This window comes from Elephas maximus, chromosome 26 (genome assembly GCF_024166365.1).
Source record: "Elephas maximus indicus isolate mEleMax1 chromosome 26, mEleMax1 primary haplotype, whole genome shotgun sequence".
Classification (NCBI taxonomy): Eukaryota; Metazoa; Chordata; class Mammalia; order Proboscidea; family Elephantidae; genus Elephas; species Elephas maximus.
In genome coordinates this window covers 26,016,493-26,041,473 of record NC_064844.1, presented here as the reverse complement: position 1 = coordinate 26,041,473, position 24,981 = coordinate 26,016,493, and the positions used below count along the sequence as shown (strand labels likewise).

The following is a 24,981-nucleotide window of genomic DNA, read 5'->3' as shown; positions in this document are numbered from 1 at the left end:
CTGTCAATTAATAGCCAGGGTCTCACAGTAAGTGGAAAAACAAACTAGAACCCAGATCTTGGATCCTTATAATACGTGATATTTTTTCTATTATACTACGCTGCATCTGCTGTCTCGCAGTATAAATGGCATTGGTGCTGAACCAAGAGTCCTGCAGGAAGACTCATGGAGTTGGTTTCATAATTGTTGAAACAGTAGTGTTTATCAGTTACTAAGGATATTAACCCCCACGTGTCTGTCAGTTTGTCATACTGTGGGGGCTGGTGTGTTGCTGTGATGCTGGAAGCTATGCCACCGGTATTCAGATACCAGCAGGGTCACCCATGGAGGACAGGTTTCAGCTGAGCTTCCAGAATAAGACAGACTAGGAAGAAGGACCCTGCAGTCTACTTCTGAAAAGCATTAGCCAGTGAAAACCTTATGAATAGCAGCAGAACATTGTCTGATATAGTGCTGAAAGATGAGCCCCCCAGGTTGGAAGGCACTCAAAAGATGACTCCACAAAGTAGAGTAGACCTTAATGACATGGATGGGGTAAAGCTTTCAGGACCTTCATTTGCTGATGTGGCACGACTCAAAATGAGAAGAAACAGCTGCAAACATCCATTAATAATTGGAACCTGGAATGTACGAAGTATGAATCTAGGAAAATTGGAAATCGTCAAAAATGAAATGGAACGCATAAACGTCGATATCCTAGGCATTACTGAGCTGAAATGGACTGGTGTTGGCCATTTTGAATCAGACAATCATATAGTCTACTATGCTGGGAATGACAACTAGAAGAGGAATGGTGTTGCATTCATCGTCAAAAAGAACATTTTAAGATCTATCCTGAAGCACAGCACTGTCAGTGATAGGATAATATCCATATGCCTCCAAGGAAGACCGGTTGATACGACTATTATTCAAATTTATGCACCAACCACTAGGGCCAAAGATGAAGAAACAGAAGATTTTTATCAGCTGCTACAGTCTGAAATTGATCAAACATGGAATCAAGATGCATTGATAATTACTGGCGATTGGAATGCAAAAGTTGGAAACGAAGAAGGATCAGTAGTTGGAAAATATGGCCCTGGTGATAGAAACAATGCTGGAGATTGAATGATAGAATTTTGCAAGACCAATGACTTCTTCATTGCAAATACCTTCTTTCACCAACATAAACGGTGACTATACACATGGACCTCGCCAGATGGAACACACAGAAATGAAATTGACTACATGTGTGGAAAGAGATGATGGAAAAGCTCAATACCATCAGTCAGAACAAGGCCAGGGGCCAACTGTGGAACAGACCATCAATTGCTCATATGCAAGTTCAAGCTGAAGCTGAAGAAAATCAGAGCAAGTCCACGAGAGCCAAAATATGACCTTAAGTATATCCCACCTGAATTTAGAGACCATTTCAAGAATAGATTTGATGCATGGAGCACTAGTGACTGAAGACCAAACGAGTTGTGCAATGACATCAAGAACATCATCCATGAAGAAAGCAAGAGGTCACTGAAAAGACAGGAGAGAAAGAAAAGACCAAGGTCGATGTCAGAGGAGACCCTGAAACTTGCTCTTGACCATCGAGCAGCTAAAGCAAAAGGAAAAATTCATGAAGTAAAAGAACTGAACTGAAGATTTCAAAGGGCCTCTCGAGAAGACAAAATAAAGTATTATAATGACGTGTGCAAAGAGCTGGAGATGGAAAACCAAAAGGGAAGAACACACTCGGTGTTTCTCAAGCTGAAAGAACTGAAGAAAAAATTCAAGCCTCGAGTTGCAATAGTGAAGGGTTCCATGGGGAAAATATTAAATGATGCAGGAGGCATCAAAAGAAGATGGAAGGAATACACAGAGTCATTATACCAAAAAGAATTAGTCGATATTCAACCATTTCAAGAGGTGGCATATGATCAGGAACCGATAGTACTGAGGGAAGAAGTCCAAGCTGCTCTGAAGGCATTGGCGAAAAACAAGGCTCCAGGAATTGATGGAATATCAATTGAGATGTTTCAACAAACAGATGCAGCGCTGGAGGTGTTCACTGGTCTATGCCAAGAAATATGGAAGACAGCTTCCTGGCCAACTGACTGGAAGAGATCCATATTTATGCCTGTTCCCAAGAAACGCGATTCAACTGAATGTGGAAATTATAGAACAATATCGTTAATATCACGCAAGCAAAATTCTGCTGAAGATCATTCAAAAACAGCTGCAGCGGTATATCGACAGGGAACTCCCAGAAATTCAGGCCGGTTTCCGAAGAGGACGTGGAACCAAGGATATCATTACTGATGTCAGATGGATCCTGGCTGAAAGCAGAGAATACCAGAAGGATGTTTACCTGTGTTTTATTGATTATGCAAAGGCATTTGACCGTGTGGATCATAACAAACTATGGATAGCACTGCGAAGAATGGGAATTCCAGAACACTTAATTGTGCTCCTGAGGAACCTTTACATAGATCAAGAGGCAGTTGTTCGGACAGAACAAGGGGATACTGATTGGTTTAAAGTCAGGAAAGGTGTGTGTCAGGGCTGTATTCTCTCACCATACCTATTTAATCTGTATGCTGAACAAATAATCCGAGAAGCTGGACTATATGAAGAAGAACGGGGCATCAGGATTGGAGGAAGACTCATTAAAAACCTGCATTATGCGCAGGACACAATCTTGCTTGCTGAAAGTGAAGAGGACTTGAAGCACTTACTAATGAAGATCAAAGACCACAGCCTTCAGTATGGATTACACCTCAACATAAAACAAAAATCCTCACAGCTGGACCAGTGAGCAACATCATGATAACGGAGAAAAGATTGAAATTTTCAAGGATTTCATTTTACTTGGATCCACAATCAATAGCCATGGAAGCAGCAGTCAAGAAATCAAAAGACACATTGCATTGGGCAAATCTGCTGCAAAGGACCTCTTCAAAGTGTTGAAGAGCAAAGATGTCACCCTGAAGACTCAGGTGCACCTGACCCAAGCCATGATATTTTCAATCACATCATATGCATGTGAGAGCTGGACGATGAATAAGGAAGACCGAAGAAGAGTTGATGCCTTTGAATTGTGGTGTTGGCGAAGCATATTGAATATACCATGGATTGCCAAAAGAACAAACAAATCTTTCTTGGAAGAAGTGTGGCCAGAATGCTCATTAGAGGCAAGGATTGCGAGACTGCATCTTACATACTTTGGGCATGTTGTCAGGAGGGATCAGTCCCTGGAGAAGGACATCATGCTTAGCAGAGTACAGGGTCAGTGAAAAAGCGGAAGACCCTCAACGAGGTGGATTGACACAGTGGCTGCAGCAATGAGCTCAAGCATAACAACGATTGTAAGGACGGCACAGGACCGGGCAGTGTTTCATTCTGTTGTGCATAGGGTCGCTATGAGTCAGAACCAACTCGACGGCACCTAACAACAACAACAAGGACAGCAATGCAAAGAAAATACAGAATTGTTGTTAAAGCATGTAGAGTTAGAATGACCTCTAGATGGAGGCAATAGGCCATACTTCAAATTAATACTCTTTGGAGTTGCCGTGAACTCTAGGGTTTGCAAAATAAAACTTTAAATTAATTTTTTTGTGGACAGTATAAAAAATAACACGCACATACACACATAGGCAGGTTGTTGAAAGAAAAGTAGTGATGACCCTTTGTGAGAAAGTGACCACGTCCCCTTTGAATTTGTGATATGTAGGAAGATAAATAATATTTTAGGCTTTAAAGAAGATTTCAAATAATATTATAAGATTAGAGTCTAGTGAAATTATTTAAAAGGAAAAACATGTCTGTCTTAGTTTTCTAGTGCTGCTATAACAGAAATACCACAACTAGATGATTTTAACAAAGAGAAATTTATTTTCTCACAGGCTAGTAGGCTAGATGTCCAAATTAAGGGGAAGGTTTTCTCTCTGTCAGCTCTGGACGAAGGCCCTTTTCATCAGTCTTCCCCAGGACTACCAGCTTCTTCTCCTAGGAACTCTGAGTCCAAAGGACATGCTGTACTCCCAGCACTGCTTTCTTGGTGGTATGAGGTCCCCCTGTCTCTCTGCTCACTTCTCCCTTTTATATCTCAAAAGAGATTGGCTCAAGACACAATCCAATCTTGTAGATTAAGTCCTGCCACATTAACATAACTGCCACCTATCCCACCTCATTGACATCATAAAAGTAGGATTTATAACACGTAGGAAAATTGCATCAGATGACAAAATGGTAGACAGTCACACAATACTGGAAATCATGGCCTAGCCAAATTGATACACATATTTGACAATATCTATTTGATATAATGGTATTTATAAATCAACATTTTTGTCTATTCCTTCACTCAGAGTGTGCTGAGACAGCAAAATATAAGCCTAGAGATGTGCATAAGTAGTTCTGCTTTTGAGAAAATGGAACATGAATCCTACCGCTGTAGACCAGTGAACACCTATGCCTTTGAGTCCAGCACAGATAATTAATTGGATTCTTTTATCAATCTATAGAAAGCAAGTAAGGTCAAATAGACTTAACATGAATTTTTCCAAAAATGTGAAATGATCTGTTTTTTGCTAGTAGATAGAGTAGGAAAATTGGCCTAGTATATCTGTATTGAAACAAGGCCTTGAGTCAGGTTCACTCATAACATCTTTGCAGACAAGATGCAGAAACACAAGCAAGCTGCCAGGGTACTCATGCTGATGAATGGTGTGAGCCTCAGTGTGTCGGATAATAGATCACTGTCAATCTAGAGCTGATTCTAGGGCTCCATGTCTATACCTTCGACCCCAGTATGTCCAGTAATTTTGTCAGTGGATGGAGACACAGACATTTATATACTTCTAAACATTGCAGATAACAAGAATTAGAAACACGGTGTATGGTAGATATAGTAATTCAAAGATTTTAACATGTTGGAAAAGATAGCTAACAAGATGTGGATTAGTAGGGATAAATCTGGAAGGAGGGATGAAGAAAAACGTGTCAGAAGTGCCTAAGGACATTATTGTCATTGTTAGTTGCTGTCTATTCTGACTAATGGCAATCTCATGTGTTACAGAGAACTGCTCCGTAGAGTTTTCATGTCCATAGCCTTAATGGAAGCAGATCACCAGGGCTGTCTTCTGTGGTACCCCTGGTTGGGTTCACATCACCACCCTTGAGGTTGGCAAACCATTTGCGCCATTTAGGGACCTTCTAAGGGCAATAGGGAAAAACAAATGGAAGTGTATTAATAATTGTGACCATTATGTATCAATATTGGTTCAGTTGTGACAAATGTGCCATGGTAATATGTTAATAGTGGAAAATGGGAATGGGATATGCTGTACTACCACTGTAACTTTTCTGTAAGTCTAAAACTATTCTAAAATTAAAAGTTCATTTAACTTAAAGTGGCCTAAGATTTCAAGTCCAAATAATTTGGAAAATGATAATGCCCCCATAACAAAAATGGAAAGTTTGGAGATGTAGTTTTGTGGAATTTTGGGAGGATTGTACTTGCTTCCACAATGTGGAAACTCTTTGGGAGGAATAATAGAACAGAATGGCACAAGAGAACCCGGTGAGGACTGAGGTAGTAACGAAAGTTTTCACAAGGGAGCACAAGAATCTTTTTCCAGACTCTGTTTTTCTTAAATGCTCAATATTCGGACAGATTAGTAGTGGGGGCAGAGATGTAGGTATATGAAGTTCAGTCTGGTCTTGGAAGTTAAGAGTAGTTGTTGTTACTGTTGTTCTTGTTAGTTGCCACTGAGACGACTCCGACTCATGGTGACCTTACATATAACAGAATGAAGCATTTCCCGGTCCAGCTCCATCATCGTGATTATTATATTTGAGCCCAGTTCATCTCATTGAGGGTTCCCCCATTTTCACTGACCTTCTTCTTTACCAAACACGATGCCTTTTCTAGGCATTGGTCTTTCCTAATAACGTGTCCAAAGTAACTGACGTGAACTCCCGCCATCCTCACTTCTAAGGAACATTCTGGTTGTATTTTTCTAGTATCCCCTAGTCTAGTTAAGTTCTCAGATTACTTTTCATAGATTGATTTAGTCATCATTCTTGCTCTTCTTTAATGTCAGTATAGTCTAGTTAAGTTCTCAGATTACTTTTCATAGATTGATTTAGTCATCATTCTTGCTCTTCTTTAATGTCAGTTATATAGAAACTGAAAATTAAAGTGGTCAAAAAAAATCATACCTGGAAAGTGGCCATTTTATTGGCTGTGCAGAGGTTGTGTGAACTTTGTGATCTTGTGTGTCAAGGAACAGTCAGTCTTACTCTTCTAAATTAAGGAAATCGTTCACTTCATTTTTGTACTTGGAAGTTATGCTTATTCACAGAAATGATTGAGATAAATAACATCCAAAATTGTATTTTCATGTCAGTTATTTGACAATGCAAGTGAAAATTAACACCTATACTTGAAATATTTAGGTAAATGGAAATTTCGCCTCAGGCAATAAATGCTCCGAAATACTTTGCAGACTTTTGCACAGAAACGTGCTCCATGTGAAAAGAAACAGATTCCTAATTTTTAGAGTAAATAAGCAAATTACTGAACAATTACTGCAATATTTGTTATTTATGTAAATTTGTGTTCCCAAAGGAAAAGGGTAAATAATCCTATTTACCCTTTTCTAGGAAAGGTGGAGGAAGATGGTGAGTTTTTGGAAAAAGCATATTCTAAAATTATCTTTGACTTTATTTGCATTTAGTCGTGATATTTTTATTTCCAAATGACTTTAAAGTAAGGCATGAAATTTTTATTTTTATTAAAGAGGGAAAACATTTTAAAAGATTAAGAAACTTTTAATAATGTTTTTAAATTTCTAAATCTGTTGACACAGTATGTTTTCCAATTAAATATTTATGTAACAATACTTTTCCTGAGCGTTTCTTTGTGACTTTGACGTTGATGCTGATGTTGCTAGTGACTGCTAACCTTTACTGAAACTCTGTGTCAGGCACTGTTCTAAGCACGTTGCATATTTTAGCTCATTTTACCGTCATAACATTTTTTTTTTTTAACATACATATGAAATAGGTGGTATTAGTATTCCCAGTTATAGATGAAGAAACTGGCCTCATGTTAATGTCAACTATTGACTGTTTTTAGGACATTTGATTCTATATGATACTTTTGCTAAATATTGATGTATGAGTAGAGATTTTTTTTTTTAATGTATCATTTGGTAGTACTTGATTGAAAGCTTATACCATCCACTGTTTTTATCTTTTTTAGGTTTGCAGTTTTGTGTGGCTATGTATCTGAGTTTGAGGGCTTACAAAACAAAATCAACTATGGGCATCGCTTCAAGGTATTTTTTGATATTAAAAATGGTTTATTATAGCTATATATTCCATTAACAGATATTAATCTAATTATTCAACAAATTCCGCTTTAGGGATTCATCTTTTTTTTTTATACAGTGAGAAAATAAAACGCAGTCTTTAAATAGTGCCACAACAGAAAGAATCAAACTATTTGGGTGATTAAAGATTATTTTATTTTAGATCCTGAAAGAAGTCACATAGTAGATGAGTATCATCTTTTTCAAAGAGAGAGAATTACAACTTCAGTCTTCTGGTCATCAGCTCACCGAACTCATAAGTCATAAGCATGATAGAGAGTAATTAGTTAACATTCTCTGCATATTACTTGGTGCAGGGAAGCAGGATCCAATCTAAGGCTTTAAATTTACTGTGGTAGATGAACCAAATAAGTAATCCACATACATTAAAAAAAAAATTTTTTTTTTTTTTTTTATAATTTGCCTCTGGTTATAACAGCTCAATAAATAACCCCTCAGGGGCAATAACTACAGGATGGGCAAACAGTTCTTTCTTGTTTTCCAGCTTCCTATAGGCATTTTGACAATGCCAGGGGGTTGGATTCCTCTGCCGTCTGTTACTCCTTCCTCTCTCACACTCTACTGCGTGTCACTTGATATCTGTAAGCTCACTTCTGAATGACTGTGTGTTAGCTAGGCTAGTCATAGGTAGGCACACATTTTGACTTGGATGTTTTTTATTTTTATAGTGACATTTTGGCTTTAAATCATATGTAGCCTTATTAAATCATAGACAAAGCTGTGGCTCTGGTTGTGAGCAGTCATTTTTGATATTTGAATGATCGATAAGAATTAATTTTATAACTGATATGGATTATTTGGGGGGAAGGAGACAACATTGGAAAGCCACCTTAGAGTTTACTAGACTTTGGTACAGTTCCATTCAGCAATATCTGAAACTTGGGAGATGACGTTTCCTTTGGACGTTTCTTTCAGGAACATCTAGATAAAGCAATCCAATTTTTACCTGAAGAACCCTTTTTGTATTACCTCAAGGGAAGATACTGTTATACTGTAAGTTGAACACCTTTATCTATAAATCTTACTTGAATGTACTATGATTATATGATACATTTTAAGAGGCATTCATTTTTTATTCTTTTACCCAGTGTATCCAAACCAACCAGTTGCCATCAAGTTGATTCTGACTCATGGCAACCCCATGTATACTGTGGGAAAACTGTAAAATCAATATATCTGTATTCATATACTCTTATATGAATTTATAATTTATATCTTTTCTGATTTAAAATAAATTAATAATTTATGTTTTGTTATAATTTATGTGTTACAATTTACAAACTCATATTTTATGTTTATAAATTTATAATTTATATACATTTATATTGGAGCCCTGGTGATGCAGTGGTTAAGAACTCAGGCACTAACCAGAAGGTCAGCAGTTCAGCTGCTCCTTGGAAACCCTATGGGATAGCTCTACTCTGTCCTATAGAATTGCCATGAGTTGGAATCGACTCGATGGCAACAGGTTTGGTTTTTTGGTTTGGCATACATTTATCACATATTTTATGTATTACATATAATGTACTATTTGCTACTTTACATATGTATACGTGTTTCTCCTTTCCTGCCTTTCTATCCCCTTGCAGCAGTCACTTTGTCTCCCTTGTGGCTCTCTCTCTCAGGTGGGGCTCCACCCTTTGCACACACGCACCCGTAGAGGTGTTCTACTCCCCAGTTCTGTAGGAGGACCTTCTTCATTCAGCAGTTCATTGAGCATAAACTATGTGCTAATTAACTGGTCAGAAGATGAATAAAACACTGTTCTTGCCTTCAAGGAACTTCATTTAGAAGGGGATATGAGATGTATAGAAATAGCTAAAATAAAGGTAGCTGGTCAGCCTAAGACCCAGTGCCTGAAATGACATTATTTGTTTAACAAAATGTGAAAATATAAAGAGATGCGTGAAAAATTGCCATGAGAGGGAAATGCTGTTTCTAAGTTGGAATCGACTTGACAGCAACTGATAACAACAGAGGAGGTAATAGGGAACAGAGAAGAAGCAACATTCAAAAATAATGGCTGAGAACTTTATAAAATCGTTGAAAGATACAAATCTTCCCGTTCGGGAGCTCATTGAATCCCAGGCAGGATAATTACTAAGTCCTATGAGTAAAGAGTTAACAAAAGCCTCTCTCCGGCTCTCTGCAGACAAATTTGGCCTTCCAACTCCCTTCCCCTGGAAGCCTAAGAAAGATAGAATGTGTTACTAAGCAACATTGCTTATGGTAAAACAATTCCTAGACTGGAAGGCTGTGAATGAAGTTTGAATACTTGATGAGAAACAACAGCTTTGGGATCCTCGTTGTGATGACTTTTGTAGTTGGCCATGGCCCTTGCAGGGATTTTGAACCTATGCTCATTGGGCTGTTGCGAGAGATATTGTTTCCTATTTGGGACATAGAGCTTCTGAGCCAGGATCGCTACTGCTTCCATCCAGTGGGACTTGTTTCCCTGCACCTGTGCTAAGTAAAACTGATCCCAAGTGTGGCTTATAGTAGTCATGTGAACCAAAATGTCTGGTCAGGGTTGCTAGGACCAGTAGGGTGTGTTGCAAGTCCACATCCAGATGCATCGAAGTGAAAATGCGAAACACAAAGACAAAAACATTAAAAGCAACCACAGAAAAAAATTACACCATAACAAAAATTAGACTGCCAGCTGACTTCTTCACAGCATCAATGGAAGTCTTGAGAAATAATTTTTTTTAAGTGCTGAGAAAAAGTAGTTGTCAATATAGAATTTTATATCCAATGAAACTATCTCTTAAGAATGAGAGCAAGATAAAGAGAAAACAGAATTTACCACCCCAGACTCTTAGTAAAGGAACTTCCAAAGGGGAGGCAGTTCAGGGAAGAAGATGATCCCAAAGGAAAGAATAAGATGCAAGAAAGAATGACAACCAGGGAAGTGATATGTGTTCATAAATGTAATCCAAATTTGACTTAAAAAGCAATAATGTCTAATTAATAATGTTTTGAATATCAACATACTAAATAAAACAAGTACATTGTTCCACACTACTTTGGCAATTTTAAATTCTCTAGGGTTGCTGTGTCGAAATCAACTCAACGGCAGTGAGTTTGCTTTGGTTTGGGGAGTTATATAAGTATGTAACTGGACAAGGATAATCACCTTAATACATGGCCAAATTGCTTATCCTGAAGATGTTTAAATGTATTCTCTAATTTTGGCTCCTCCAGAAGTTAATTTTCGTATTTCTTTTACCAGTCATATAAAGTAACTTTTTCAGCCATATAGAAATCCAGGCTTTTTGTTTTACTCTACGTTATAAGCACTGGCATCTTTTTTAAAGAGCGTGTTAAAAACATGGTTACTTGAATGAAGAGTATTGAAGGCTTAAGTTTGCCAAATGCTTACTTTAAAACAATATAAATATGGGTTATTAAAGTTGTCTACTTGAGTATAAAATCTATGTAAAACTCTCATAATAGAGGAAAAATGTTCAAAGGCCTGGAAAAAATATTATGTTTGTTTTTATAAAAATGTGCTACTGGATGGTCTTTTGAATACACCTCTAGAAAGTTCTGTAGAAATTTTGGTAATTTGGTTCAGAAAGTAAAGTTCTTCATGAGAAGTTAAACTTTTTCCTAGAGTACAATCCAAAATTCAAAGCTGCTTTCTGAAAATATACTGTTAGTTTATGGCGAGGCAAGGTGACAAAGCTAGAGGTTGAAAAGGATTTGACAGAGTTTTTCTCTTACTCCAAGATGTCAGGCAGTTTTTATAATGTTAGAGATACTAGTTACAGCATTTGGCCCAATACTGGAGTAAAGTAGAAGTGTTTCTGCATACGTTTATTGTTTTCCAGATCAAATTTCAGTATGTTCAATTAAATCACTTCACAAAAGAAGATTTATGAGTGACGTGTAAGCACATGGATATTCAGCATCATTAGTCATTAGAAAAATGTAAATTAATACCACAGTGAGAGACCGCTGCACACGCACGGTTTTGTTGTTAGCTGTTGTCAAGTCAACTCTGATTCAGGGCAACCTTAGGAGAAACAGAATGAAATGTTCCCTGGTCCTGTGTTATTCTCACAGTCGGCAGCATGTTCCAGTCCATCATGTGGTTATTGTTATCAAAACCATCTCACCAAGAATCTCCCACGCCTTCACTGGCCCTCTGTTTCACTAAATTGATCCATCCTGATTAACATGCCCAAAGCAAGTAAGTTAGTTGAACAATGTTTTGTTGTGATTCATAAAGTTTTCATTGGCTAATTTTTGGAAGTACATCACCAGGCCTTTCGTCCTAGTCTGTCTTAATCTAGAAGTTCCACTGAAACCTGTCCACCATGGGTGAGCCTGCTAGTATTTCAGACACTGGTTGCATAGCTTCCAGCATCACAGCAATCTACAAGGCACCAGAGTACAGCAAACTGACAGACAGGTGGCAGACATGCTTACCACAAGGGCTAAAATTTAAAAACATTGACAATATGAAGTGTTGACAAGGATGTGGAGCAATTGGAACGCTCACGCATACTGATTGAATTGCAAAATGGCACAGCCGTTACTAGTCACTGAAGAAAAATTAAAATAAATAACGTCACACAAAGACTAGTACATGGATGTTCAGAGCGGCTTTAGCAGTATAACACGCATAGCAGTGCAACCTGGATGACTCTCCAAAGCATTATGCTAAAAAGCTTCACATAATTCCAGTGATGAAATTCTGGAAAAGGCAAACTATAACGACAGGTCAGTATTGCCTGGTGTGAAGGCATTAACTGCAGAGGGGCATGAGAGAATTTTGAGGAGTGATGGAAATGTACTATATGTTGATTGTGGTGATTACAGGGGTATATGTATTTATCAGAACTCATTGAACTGTACACCTAAAATGGATGAAATTTTATTTTATCTATATTGTTGTTGTTGCTAGGTGCCATCAAGTCAGTTCTGACTCATAGTGACCCTATGTACAACAGAAAGAAACACTGCCTGGCCCTGCACCATCCTCACAATTGTTGCTATGTTTGAGCCCATTGTTACAGCCACATTTTATATATACTATATTTTTATACTTCAATAAAGCTGGTTTTAAAAATATCATAAGGACTAAGAAACAGAAAGTAAGTATATGGAAAAAAATGTATTAGGGAAAGAAAACAAAACCTGTTGCCATGGAGTCGATTCCAACGCATAGTGACCCTGTAGGACAGAGTAGAATTTTCCCATAGGGTAATGGTAGATTCAAACTGCTGACCTTTTGGTTAGCAACTGAACTGTTAATAACTGCACCACAAGGGCAAATAGTAGCCCAAATAAAGTTGGTATACATACATGAATATTAGAAAAAGTAGATTTTAAGTCTAAAGCATCTCTAAAGAGGAAGGTCTAACATTTCTATACTAGTATGTTCCTATTAAAAGTCTCAAAAATATAAAATAAAAATTGACCTAATTATAAAGATAAATTGTGCAGATCCACCTCACAGTAGTAGATTTTTACCCACCTCTTTTTTTAATTAATAGAACAAGCAGACAAAAGAAATATTATTAAGAATGTAAAATATTGGAACCTTACATTTAATAAGCTTAATCTGATAAACCTATATAAAACTTGTACTTAGTCATTGGAGAATGCACATTTTCAAGCATATGCAGAATGTTTACTAAAATTGACCATATATTAGACCAAGAAGCAAGTCTTAATAAATTCCAAAAAAAATTATATTGTACAGAGCATATTTTCTCATCACAGTGCAGTTAACTTAGAAATTAAAAAAACAAAACGGTGTAAAAACATAAATCTTTAAATAAGAAATTATGGGAAATGATCATTAAACCCACAAGGAGATGCCATTTAATTCCTACTCATCTGATAAAAATTTAAAATAGCAGTATGAGGTGTTGTAAGGCTATGGGGCAACAGGAATTCTTACACTGTTGGTGAGAGCATAAATTGGCAAACAACCTTGGCTTTTCAATTTTATTATTTGCCCATCTTATGATCCACACTGGTGACTACCCTAGAGAAACTCTCAGCAATGTGTTCCGGAGGCATGTACAAGAATGCATACAGTAGCCTTGTTCATAAGATCAAAGATGTAGAAAAGACCAAATATTCAGGGATAAGAGTGAATAAAATAAATGTGGATACGTGTTTAAATGATGGAATAATTCTATTATTAAAATGACTGAACTTCAGTTACAGTCATCAACCTGAATGAAATCTTAAAAACATAATGTTAAGCAAAAAAACACCTCTATGGTGCTATAGACAGAAGCACCATGCCACCCCTCTGCAGCAAAGACCCACAAAACTAAATAAAACATATATAAACACCAGTCCTGGAACCCTGAGTGTCAATGAAGGAATAAAGAACTCTATCAAGCACTGAGTGGAATAAGAAACTGACAGAGAACAGAGAATCAGGAGAGCTATGGAGTGGAGGTCCCCTACCAGCTAACACAGCACCAATTCGCCATCTGGGACTACAGCCACCAAAGAACTCAGACAGGGAGCACAGGAAGGCAACTTCAGGAGCTACCAACAGGAGACAGAGCAGCCAGTAACCAGGGATACATGCTTTCCCACCCCCCACCCTTCTTCCCTCTACCTGGCCTCCACTGCTTTCCAATGGGCAATGGTTGCTGGGCCAGAGAGACACCAGTTCACTGCTGCCTAGGTCTGCCCTGCTCCACCAGACAGCCCCTTCAGTGCCATTTTCTTTCTTTGTTGTTGTTGGCTTTTTTTGTTGCTTCTGTCTCTCTCCCTTCCTTTCCTTACCTGGCCCCATGTGCCATCCCTGCCCCTTCTTGTTGGGCTTTGCTGCACCACACAGCTGGGGGGCCACCTGTACAGGGCTTCCTCAGGTTCTGTGCTAACCCCACCAACTGGCTTGCTTAATACCATATTTTTTGGTTTGTTTGCTTTGTTCTTTTTTTTTTTTTTCTGTTTCTTTTCTCTCTCTTCTTCTTCCTTTCCTTTCCCCCACACATCTAGCCTTGTACACTGCCCACATCTCTTCTTGAGGGGCACCACTCAGCTGGAGAGTCATTGGCATGGCCTCCCCAGGTCTGCGCCATTGTCACCGACCAGCAACCTCAGCACCATTTTATTTACTTATTTTTTGTTTTTCTTTCTTTTTTGTTGTTGTTGTTTCTTCTCTTTCTCCATTCCTTTCCCTTTTTCCAACAACCTACCCTCATGTGCCATCCCCTCCCGCCACTTCTTGGCAGGCTGTGCTGTACTGCTTGGCTGGAGAGTTTCTAGAACATAGCCCCCTTGGTCTGTGCTGCCCGCACAGGCCAGCTCCCTCAGTGCCATATTTTTTATTTTTCTTTACCTTTCCCCTTCTCCCTTTTCCTTCTCCCTCCCACTTAGGCCCTGCACTGCCTCTGCCCCTTCCTGGTGGGCTGTGCCATGCCACCTGATGAGAGAGACATCAGCTCACAACCACCCCAATTCCATCCCACCCCCAATGGCCAGCTCCCCACCAACATATTTACTTATTTTTATTTGTTTTTGTTGATTTCTTTTCTGTCCCTTCTTTCCTTTCTCCCACCTACCTAGCCCCATATGTCACCCACATCCCTTATCAACAGGCTGAGCCACATCAATCGGCTAGAGTGCCACCAGCACACAGCCTTGCTGGGTGTGCCCCTCCCCTCCTGGCCAATGCTACCGTGCCCCATTTTATTTACTTTTTTTCTTTAATATATTTGCTCTTTTTTCCTTTTGTTTCTCTCTCATCTGTCTTCTTTTCCTCATATACTTAGCTCCGCACATCACATCCTTTCCCTTCACTCCTGCCTATTTCCACAGTGCACGATGCACCACACCCTCAAGCAGCACCAAGAAGGTCTCCACACCCCACCCTGCGCTGCCCCCCAGCCCCATCCTTTCGGCCACAATCAGTCAACTTGACCTCATAGACATATACAGAATTCTCCACCTGATAGCAGCCAAGTATATACTCTTTTCCAAAGCACATGGAACATTCTCCAGCATAGACCACATATTAGGCCATAAAACAAGCCTTAACAGAATCCAAAATATTGAAATATCACAAAGCATCTTTTCTGACCATAAAGCCACAAAAGTAGAAGTCAATAATAGAAATAGCAAGGAAAAAAAGTCAAATACATGAAAACTCAACAATGCTTTGTTCAAAAACTACTGGGTATAGAAGAAATCGAGGATAGAATAAAGAAATTCACAGAATCAAATGAAAATGAAAACACATCTTACCAGAACCTTTGGGACACAGAAGAGCTGTGCTCAGAGGTCAACATATAGCAATAAATGCACACATCTAAAAAAGAAAGTGCCAAAATCAAAACATTATCCCTACAACTCAGAGAGCAGGAAAAAAAAAAAAAAAAACCTGAGAGACTAGAAGAAAGGAAATAATAAAGATTAGCACAGAAATAAATGAAATAGAGAATAGAAAAACAGTTGAAAGAGTCAACAAGACAAAAAGCTCGTTCTCTGAAAAGATCAACAAAATCAATAAGCCATAGGCCAAACTAACAAAAGAAAAACAAGAGCGGAAGCAAATAACAGAAGTAAGAAATGAGACGGTGATATCACAGCAGAGCCAACTGAGATAAAAAGGATCGTAAAAGAATACTATGAAAAATTGTATTCCAACAAATTTGAAAACCTAGAGGAAATGGACAAATTTCTAGAAACACACTTATCTACCTAACACAAACCGAGGTAGAAAAACTAAATAAACCCATAACAAGGGATTGAAGAGGTAATTAAAAAAAAAAAAACTAACAACAACAAAAAAGCCCTCTCCCAGTGGGCTTCACTGAAGAAGTCTACCACACTTTCAGAGAAGTGTTAGCACTACTACTATTAAAGGTATTTCAGAGCATAGAAAAGGAAGAAATACTCCCAAATTCATTCTATGAAGTCAACATAACCCTGATACCAGAACCAGGCAAAGACACCACAAAAAAAATTACAAACCAGTATCCCTTATGAACATAGAAGCAAAAATCCTCAGCAAAATTTTAGCCAATAGAACTCAACAACATATCAAAAAAATAACTCATCATGACAAAGTGGGATTCATACCAGGTATGCAGGGATGGTTCAACATTAGAAAAACAATCAATGTAATCCATCACACAAATAAAACAAAAGACAACCACATGATCTTATCAGTGGATACAAAAAAGACATTTGACAAAGTTCAACACCCATTCCTGATAAAAACTCTTAGCAAAATAGGAATAGAAGGGAAATCCCTCAACATAATGAAGGGCATTCACACAAAGCCAACAGCCAACATCATTCTAAAGGGAGTGAGTCTGAAAGCATTCCCCTTGAGAACAGGAACCAGACAAGAGTGTCCTTTATCACCACTCTTATTCAACATTGTGCTGGAGGCCCTATCCAGAGCAATAAGGGAAGAAAAAGAAATACAGGGCATCCAAATTGGTAAGGAAGAAGTAAGTGTCCCTATTTGCAGGTGGTATAATCTTATACACAGAATGCCTTAAAGAATCCACAAGAAAACTACTGGAACTAATAGAAGATTTCAGCAAAGTATCAAGATGCGTAATACACATACAAAAATCAGTTGGATCCCTCTGCACCAACAAAGAGAACTTCAAAAAGGAAATCACCAAATCAATACCATTTACAATAGCCCCCAAGAATATAAAGTACTTAGGAATAAATCTAACCAGAGACATAAAGACCTATACAAAGAAAACTACAAGACACGACTGCGAGAAGCCAAAAGAGACCTACATAAGTGGAAAAACATACCTTGCTCATGGATAGGAAGACTCAAAATTGTGAAAATGTCAATTCTACCCAAAGTGATCTACAGGTACAATGCAACCCCAATCCAAATTCTAACGGCATTTTTTAACAAGATGGAGAAACAAATCACCAACTTCTTGTGGAAAATGAAGAGGCCTGGGATAAGTAAAGCATTACTGAAGAAGCAGAACAAACTGGGAGGCCTCACATGACCTGATTTTAGAACCTATTATACCACCATGGTAGTCAAAACAGCCTGGTACGGGTACAACAACAGATACATGGGCCAATGGAACAGAATTAAGAACCCAGACATAAATTCATCCTCCTATGTGCAGTTGATATTTGACAAAGGCCCAAGTTCATTAAATGTGGAAAACACAGTCTCTTTAACAAATGATGCTGGCATAACTAGATATCCATCTGCAAAAAAATGAAACAAGACTAATACCTCACGCTATGTACAAAAACTAACTCAAAATGGATCAAAGACCTAAATATAAAATCTAAAACAATACAGATCATGGAAGAAAAAATAGGGACAACACTAGGAGCCCTAATACATGGCACAAACAAAATACAAAGCATAACAATGCACAAACACCAGAAGAGAAACTAGATAACTGGGAGCTCCTAAACATCAAACACTTACGCTCATCGAAAGACTTCACCAAAAGAGTAAAAGAGAACCTACAGACTGGGAAAAAGTTTTTGGCTATGACATATCCAATAAGGGTCAGATCTTTAAAATCTCCAAGATACTGCAATACCTCAACAACAAAAAGACAAATAACCCAATTAAAAAATGGTCAAAGGATATGAACACACATTTCACCAAAGAAGACATTCAGGCAGCTAACAGGTACATGAGGAAATGCTTGCCATCATTAGCCATCAGAGAAACACAAATAAAAACTACAATGAGATACCATCTTACCCCAACAAGGGTGGCAGTAATCCAAAAAACACAAAATAATAAATGTTGGAGAGGTTGTGGAGGGACTGGAACACTTATGCACTGCTGGTGGAAATGTAAAATAGTACAGCCACTTTGGAAAACGATGTGTTGCTTCCTTAAAAAGCTAGAAAGAGAAGTACCATACAATCCAGGAATCTCACTTCTTGGAATGTATCCTAGAGAAATAAGAGCTGTCACATGAATAGATATGCATACACCCATGTTCATTGCAGCACTGTTTACAATAGCAAAGATGGAAACAACCTAGGTGCCAATCTGCAGACAAATGGATGAGCAAATTATGGTACACACACACAATGGAATAGTACACAATAATAAAGAACAATGATGAATCTGCAAAACATCACACAACATGGATGAATGTGGAGGGCATTATGCTGAGGGAAATTAGTCAGTCCCAAAAGGACAAATATTATATGAGACCACTGCTGTAAAAACTCATGAAAAGGTTTACACACAAAAAGAAACAATCTTTGATGGTTATGAGGAAGAGGACGGATAGGGATGTAAAAACACTAAATAGACAATAGATAAGTGGTGAAGGGTAAGACAGTACACAATACTGGGAAAGCCAGCACAGCTTGTACAGGGCAAGGTCATGGAAGCTCTATAGACACTTCCAAACTTTATGAGGGACCGAATTGCTGGGTGAGGGCTGTGGGGACCATGGCCTCAGGAAATATCTAACTCAATTAGTATATCATAGTTGATAAAGAATGTGTTCTACATTCCACTCTGTTGAGTAGCATCTGGGGTCTTAAAAGCCTGTGAGAGACCATCTAAGATACTCCATTGGTCTCACCCCTTTGAGAGGAAGGGAGAATGAAGAAAACTAAAGATATAAATGAAAAATTAGTCCAAAGGACTAATGGACCACATCTACCATGGCCTCCACCAGATTGAGTCTAGTACAGCTAGATGGCGCCCAGCTACCACCACGGGCTGACCTGACAGGGATCACAATATAGGGTCCCGGACAGAGTTGGAGAAAAATGTAGAACAAAATTCTAACTCACAAAAAAAGACCAGACTTACTGGCCTGACAGACCAAGAGTATGGCCCTGGGACACCCTTTTAGCTCAGTAATGAAGTCACTCCCGAGGTTCACCCTTCAGCCAAAGATTAGACAGGCCCATCAAACAAAATGAGACTAAAGGGGCACACTAGCCTAGGGGCAAGGACTAGAAGGTAGGAGGGGACAGGAAAGCTGGTAATAGGGAACCCAAGGTTGAGACGGGAGAATATTGACCTGTCCTAGGGTTGTTAACCAATGTCATAAAGCAATATGCTTTGTACTAACTGTTTAATGAGAAACTAGTTTGTTCTGTAAACCATCTAAAGAACAATGAAAAGAAAAGGTTTAAACACAGAAGAAAGCATTCTTTGATTGCTACAAGGTTGCGGGGGCAAGGGAATTCACTAGCTAGATAGTAGACAAGGATCATCTTCGGTTGAAGGGAAGGACAACACACAATACAGGAGAAGTCAGCACAACTGGACCAAAGCAAAAACTAAGAAGTTTCCTAAACACATCCAAACACTTTGAGGGACAGAGTAGCTGGGGCTGATGCCTAGGGACCATAGTTTTGGGGGACATCTAGGTCAACTGGCATAGCAAAGTTTATTAAAAAAATGTTCCATATCCCCACTGTGGTGAGTGGCATCTGGGGTCTTAAAAGTTTGCGAGTGGTCATCTAAAATGCATCAGTTGGTCCCAACCCACTTGGAGCAAAGGAAAATGAAGAACACTGAAGATACAAGGAAAATATTAATTAGCTCAAGAGACAAAAGGTCCACATAAACCAGAGACTCCACCAGCCTGAGACCAGAAGAACTAGATGGTGCCTGGCTACCACCAGTGACCACCCTGACAGGGAACATAACAGAGAGTCCCAAACGGAGCAGGAGAAAAGTGTGGAGCAGAACTCAAGTTCACATAAAAAGACCAGATTAAACAGTCTGACAGAGACTGGAGGAGGAACCCTCAAAACTGTGGCCCCCGGACACTCTATTAACCCAGAACTAAAACCATTTCCAAAGCCCACTCTTCAGACAAAAGATTAGACAGGACTATAAAACAAAAAATAATACTCATGAGGAGTGTGCTTCTTAGTTCAATCAGGTACATGAGACCAAATGGGCGACTCCTGTCCAGAGGCAGGATGAGAAGGCAGGAACGGACAGGAACTGGCTGAATGGACACAAGAAACCCAGGTAGAAAGGGGGAGTGTGCTGTCACATTCTGAGGATTGCAACTAATGTCACATAACAATATGTGTATAAATTATTATATCAGAAATTAACTCGAACTGTAAACTTTTACCTAAAGCACAATTTAAAAAAACAAAAAACTTTATAAGATACCATCTCACCTTGACATTTCTGGCACAAATCAAAAAAAAAAAAAACCAGAAAATAATAAATGCTGGAGAGGCTGTGGGGAGACTGGAACTCTTATGTACTGCTGGTGGGAATGTAAAATGGTACAACCATTTTGGAAAACGATATGGCGCTTCCTTAAAAAGCTAGAAATAAAAATACCATACGATCCAGCAGCCTCACTCCTAGGAATATATCCTAGAGAAATAAGAGCCGCCATATGAATAGGCATGTCCACATCATGTTCACTGCAGGACTATTCACAATAGCAAAAAGATGGAAAAAACCTAAGTGCCCATCAACACATGAATGGATAAACAAATTATGGTACATACACACAATGGAATACTATGCAACAATAAAGTACAATGATGAATCTGCGAGGCATCTCCCAACATGCATGAATCTGGAGGGCATTATCCTGAAAGAAATAAGTCAATTAATCATGAAAGGACAAATACTGTATGAGACCACTATTATAGAAACTCACGAATAGGTTTACTCACAAAAAGAAACAATCTTTGATGGTTTTGAGGTGGGTGGGGGATGGAAAAAACACCAAATAGACATTAGATAAGTGGTAACTTTGGTGAAGGGTAAGACAGTACACAATATTGGGGAAGTCAGCACAGCTTGACCAAGGCACGTCTTAGAAGCTTCACAGACACATCCAAACTCCTTGAGGGCCCAAACTAATAGGCTGAGGGTGGAGACCATGGTCTCAGGGGACATCTAGCTCAATTGGCATAAATAGTTTATAAAGAAAATGTTCCACATCCTACTTCAGTGAATAGTATCTGGGGTCTTTGGGAGCAAGGGAGAATGAAGAAAACTAAAGACACAAGGGAAAGATTAGTCCAAAGGACTAATGGACCTTAACTACTACAGCCTCCACCAGACTGAGTCCAGGACAACTAGATGGTGCCTGGCTACCACCACCAACTGCTCTGACAGGGATCACAATAGAGGACAGAGCTGAAGAAAAATGTAGAACAAAATTCTAACTGACAAAGAAAGACCTGACTTTCTGGTCTGACAGAGCCTGGAGAAACTCCGAGTATGGCCCCTGGACACCCTTTTCACTCAGTACTGAAGTCACTCCTGGGCGTCACCCTTCAGCCAAAGATTAGATGGGCCCATAAAATAAATCAAGGCTAAATGAGTACACCAGCCCCTGGGCAAGGTTGAGAAGGCAGGAGGGGACAGGAAAGCTTGTAATAGGGAACCCAAGTTTGAGAAGGAGAGAGTGTTCACATGTTGTGGGGCTAGCAACCAATGTCACAAAACAATATGTATATTAATCGCTTAATGAGAAACTAATCTGCTTTGTAAACCATCTAAAGTACAATAAGAAAAAACATGTCATAGGAGAAAAACAACATTGATATCCTTTTTACAAAGTTTAAGAGTGAAAATAAGCATACAAATGAGTAAAATTATGTAGAAAAATAAGGCAAGAAATGTAAAAAAAATAAACAACAAAAAAAGAGGATAATGAAGACCTAGAAATCCAAAAGATGGGATTGGGAAGGAAGACACGAGATGGGGTTGGATGGCGTGTCAACTGTATCAGTACTCCTTAAAGTATTTATTTTTGAACCAGTTTAATCTTTCATAATAAACATCTAATATCCATATTTGGAAAAAAATTTAAAAATACAGTAAGAAAAAAGATAGCAACCCTAGAGGACAGGCAGAGCTGCCCCATAGGGTTTCTGAGGAGCAGCTGGTGGATTCGAACTGCCAACCTTTTGGTTAACAGCCAAGTTCTTAACCACTGTGCCACTAGGGCTTCAAATAAAGAATCGTAATGTGAAATTTAGCTTAGGTGATTAGTGATAAGAAAACAATTTGGAATTCTAAAAAAAATCAAAAACAAGAAACAAAAGTGCTCCAGAAGTACTATTTCGAAAACAATTTGTGTAGCTGCTACACACCATCCAAGTGCTGTGTGGTCATCTCAGTCAGAGTCACAGATCTGAGGGACAAACAGGGTTGGCATTATTCCCCTCTCTACTGCTTTTTCTATGGTTGAACACAAATCTTGATTATGAGTATTTCAAATTGTTTTTGAAATAGTGCTTCTGGAGTTTTTTCTTTTTTAAGAGTTAATTATGAAAAAAGAATGCAAGATATTAATACCATAAAGGTGCTATCTGTTCTATATATATAAAAACCCACCACAGCTGTTGAGTCAATTCTGACTCGTAGTGACCCTGTAGGACAGAGTGGAACTGCCCCATTAGGGTTTCCAAGGCTATAAATCTTTACGGAAGCTGACTGCCACATTCTTCTCCAGAGGAGCAGGGCTGGTGGATTCGAACTGCCGACCGTTTGGTTAGCAGCTGAGCTCTTAACCACTGCCTATATATTATATATACATAGTTATATATATATATATATATATATATATATATATATATATATATATAGTTATATATCTCTGTATTTCGGCCAAAATATGAACAACTTTCTAAGAATTATATTGCTTTGTATTTGCAGGTCTCAAAGCTGACCTGGATTGAGAAAAAAATGGCTGCTACTTTGTTTGGAAAAATACCTTCCTCCTCTGTAGGAGAAGCTTTGCACAATTTCCTTAAGGTATATTTTGTGTTTCCATTATTTTAATGTCAAACAGGCTACCATCTACACCAGCCCCTTCTACCTTTGTTGCCAAAAACTCCTTCTCTTCTCTACGCATAGATATCTGACTGAAGCCCCAGTTTGTATTCTAGTGTTGGCGTGTTCTGTTTTAAGCCTCTTATAATGTGAGTTGCGTTTTAAATTGAAACTACGTAGAGCAGCTAGTTATACCCTAAGTCCTATACATAACAAACTACTGTAAAAAAAATAACTCAGCAGCCTAAATGAAGGTTACAGGCACCTCAGCCCTCACTAGCAGACGGTGGGAGCAGCTTCCAGGTCGTGTGAGGACATACAAATGCAGTGTCGTGATAATTAGGCTTGGTCCCGAGTACTCCTGATTAGCCCTTTCATTACTACGTTTTTTTCTCCTTAAAAATTTTTTTTTTTTCTGATGGTATGTGTTTTCAGTATTGGAATGCATGCTTACTAATTGATTGTTTAAATTTTTGGTTGGTAATATGGATTTTGAGAAATATGATCTGGTAATACAAGCCACCAATGCGGTGAGTGGCACTGTGGTGCCCCTAATCTGTGATGTGATAGTATACCAATGAGAGTTATATAAATAATTTATATAAATAATTTCTAAATATGACATGGAAAAACCAAAACAAACCCATGAGGGCTCCGTAACTATCACACAGGAGAGCCATAATTATGGTTGCAAGCCTTATAAAGGAAAAAATAAAAAGTAAAAGTTTACGAAACGAACACATCCAGGAAGCATCACCTAATAGAATGTTCAACCTGCACAGCAATGAGGCTCCAACTCAGGTCTGCTGAGCTTCACGCATTTCAGAAGGGACCCACCTTGACACTGGATGCATTAGAACTAGAATAGTGCCCTATTCCTGAGGTCCAGAGGCATAGAAAGTGGCTGGTACACCGTTAACCCAATAGTAATGAAAAAGTAAGCTTAATATGTTGTTACTGTTTTTCTTAGCTAATATTGAGTCAGCTATGACTCATGGTGACCCCATGTACAACAGAATGAAATATCACCCGGTCCTGTGCCATCTTCATAATCATTGGTATGCTCAAGTCCGTTGTTGCAGCCACTGTTTATTTTAACTGCCTTCCAACCTACAGGGCTTATCTTTCAGCATTGTATCAGACGATAGTCTGTGTGACCCATAGGATTTTCACTGGCTAATTTTTGGAAGTAGGTTGCCAAGCCTTTCTTCCTAGTCTGTCTAATCTGGAAGTTCCACTTAAACCTGCTACCATGGGTGACCCTGCTAGTCCTTAAAATATCAGTGGCATAGCGTCCAGCATCATAGCAACACACAAGCCACCACAGAATCTTACAGTTATCAAAATGTCTTTTCTTTCCCCACCTACCTATTTCAGGTTCTTGAATATATGGACAAAATTCAGCTCTGAACTGTATTGTCCAACATCTTGTACATGCTAATCTTTTTTGATATATTTTTGGGTTGATTTTGTAGAGCTGAGTTGGAATTTAGCAATCATATTGCCTAAGATGCGATCATATTGTCTAAGTTAGTTTCATCTCACTTTACGTCTCGGAATGATGGCCAGTGGCTGCCTGAGTGCTTTGTGAAAACATTAAGTGTTCTGAGATCAAGCGTGAGCCCAGCAGAAAAGAGTACAGGGAAGAAAAGCATGATGGTCATATGTTTCTGATTTAAAGTGATCTTTTTTTGTTCATTTTTTTAAGAAGGGAAGAAAGATTTGAGGGACTTAATTTGTCCAGTGTCACACAATGGTAAATCAAAGAGGTGCTCTTAAGATACAAATATGTCTAAGACTACATAATCCCCATGTCTTCCCATTTTTCTACCACAGAGAATTAGTTAGCCCATCTTAAATTTTATAAGAATA

At 38.6% G+C, this 24,981-nt stretch overlaps 1 protein-coding gene across 1 annotated transcript in view; it reads left to right on the top strand.

Moving 5' to 3' along the window:
• RMDN2 (regulator of microtubule dynamics 2) overlaps nt 1–24,981 on the top strand; it is a 117,722-nt gene that overhangs the window by 76,693 nt on the left and 16,048 nt on the right. Inside the window, exons 6-8 of the mRNA XM_049870451.1 lie at nt 7,244–7,319; nt 8,289–8,366; nt 22,993–23,091. Coding sequence (XP_049726408.1) covers nt 7,244–7,319; nt 8,289–8,366; nt 22,993–23,091 — 253 coding nt within the window. The remainder of the gene's footprint in view (nt 1–7,243; nt 7,320–8,288; nt 8,367–22,992; nt 23,092–24,981) is intronic.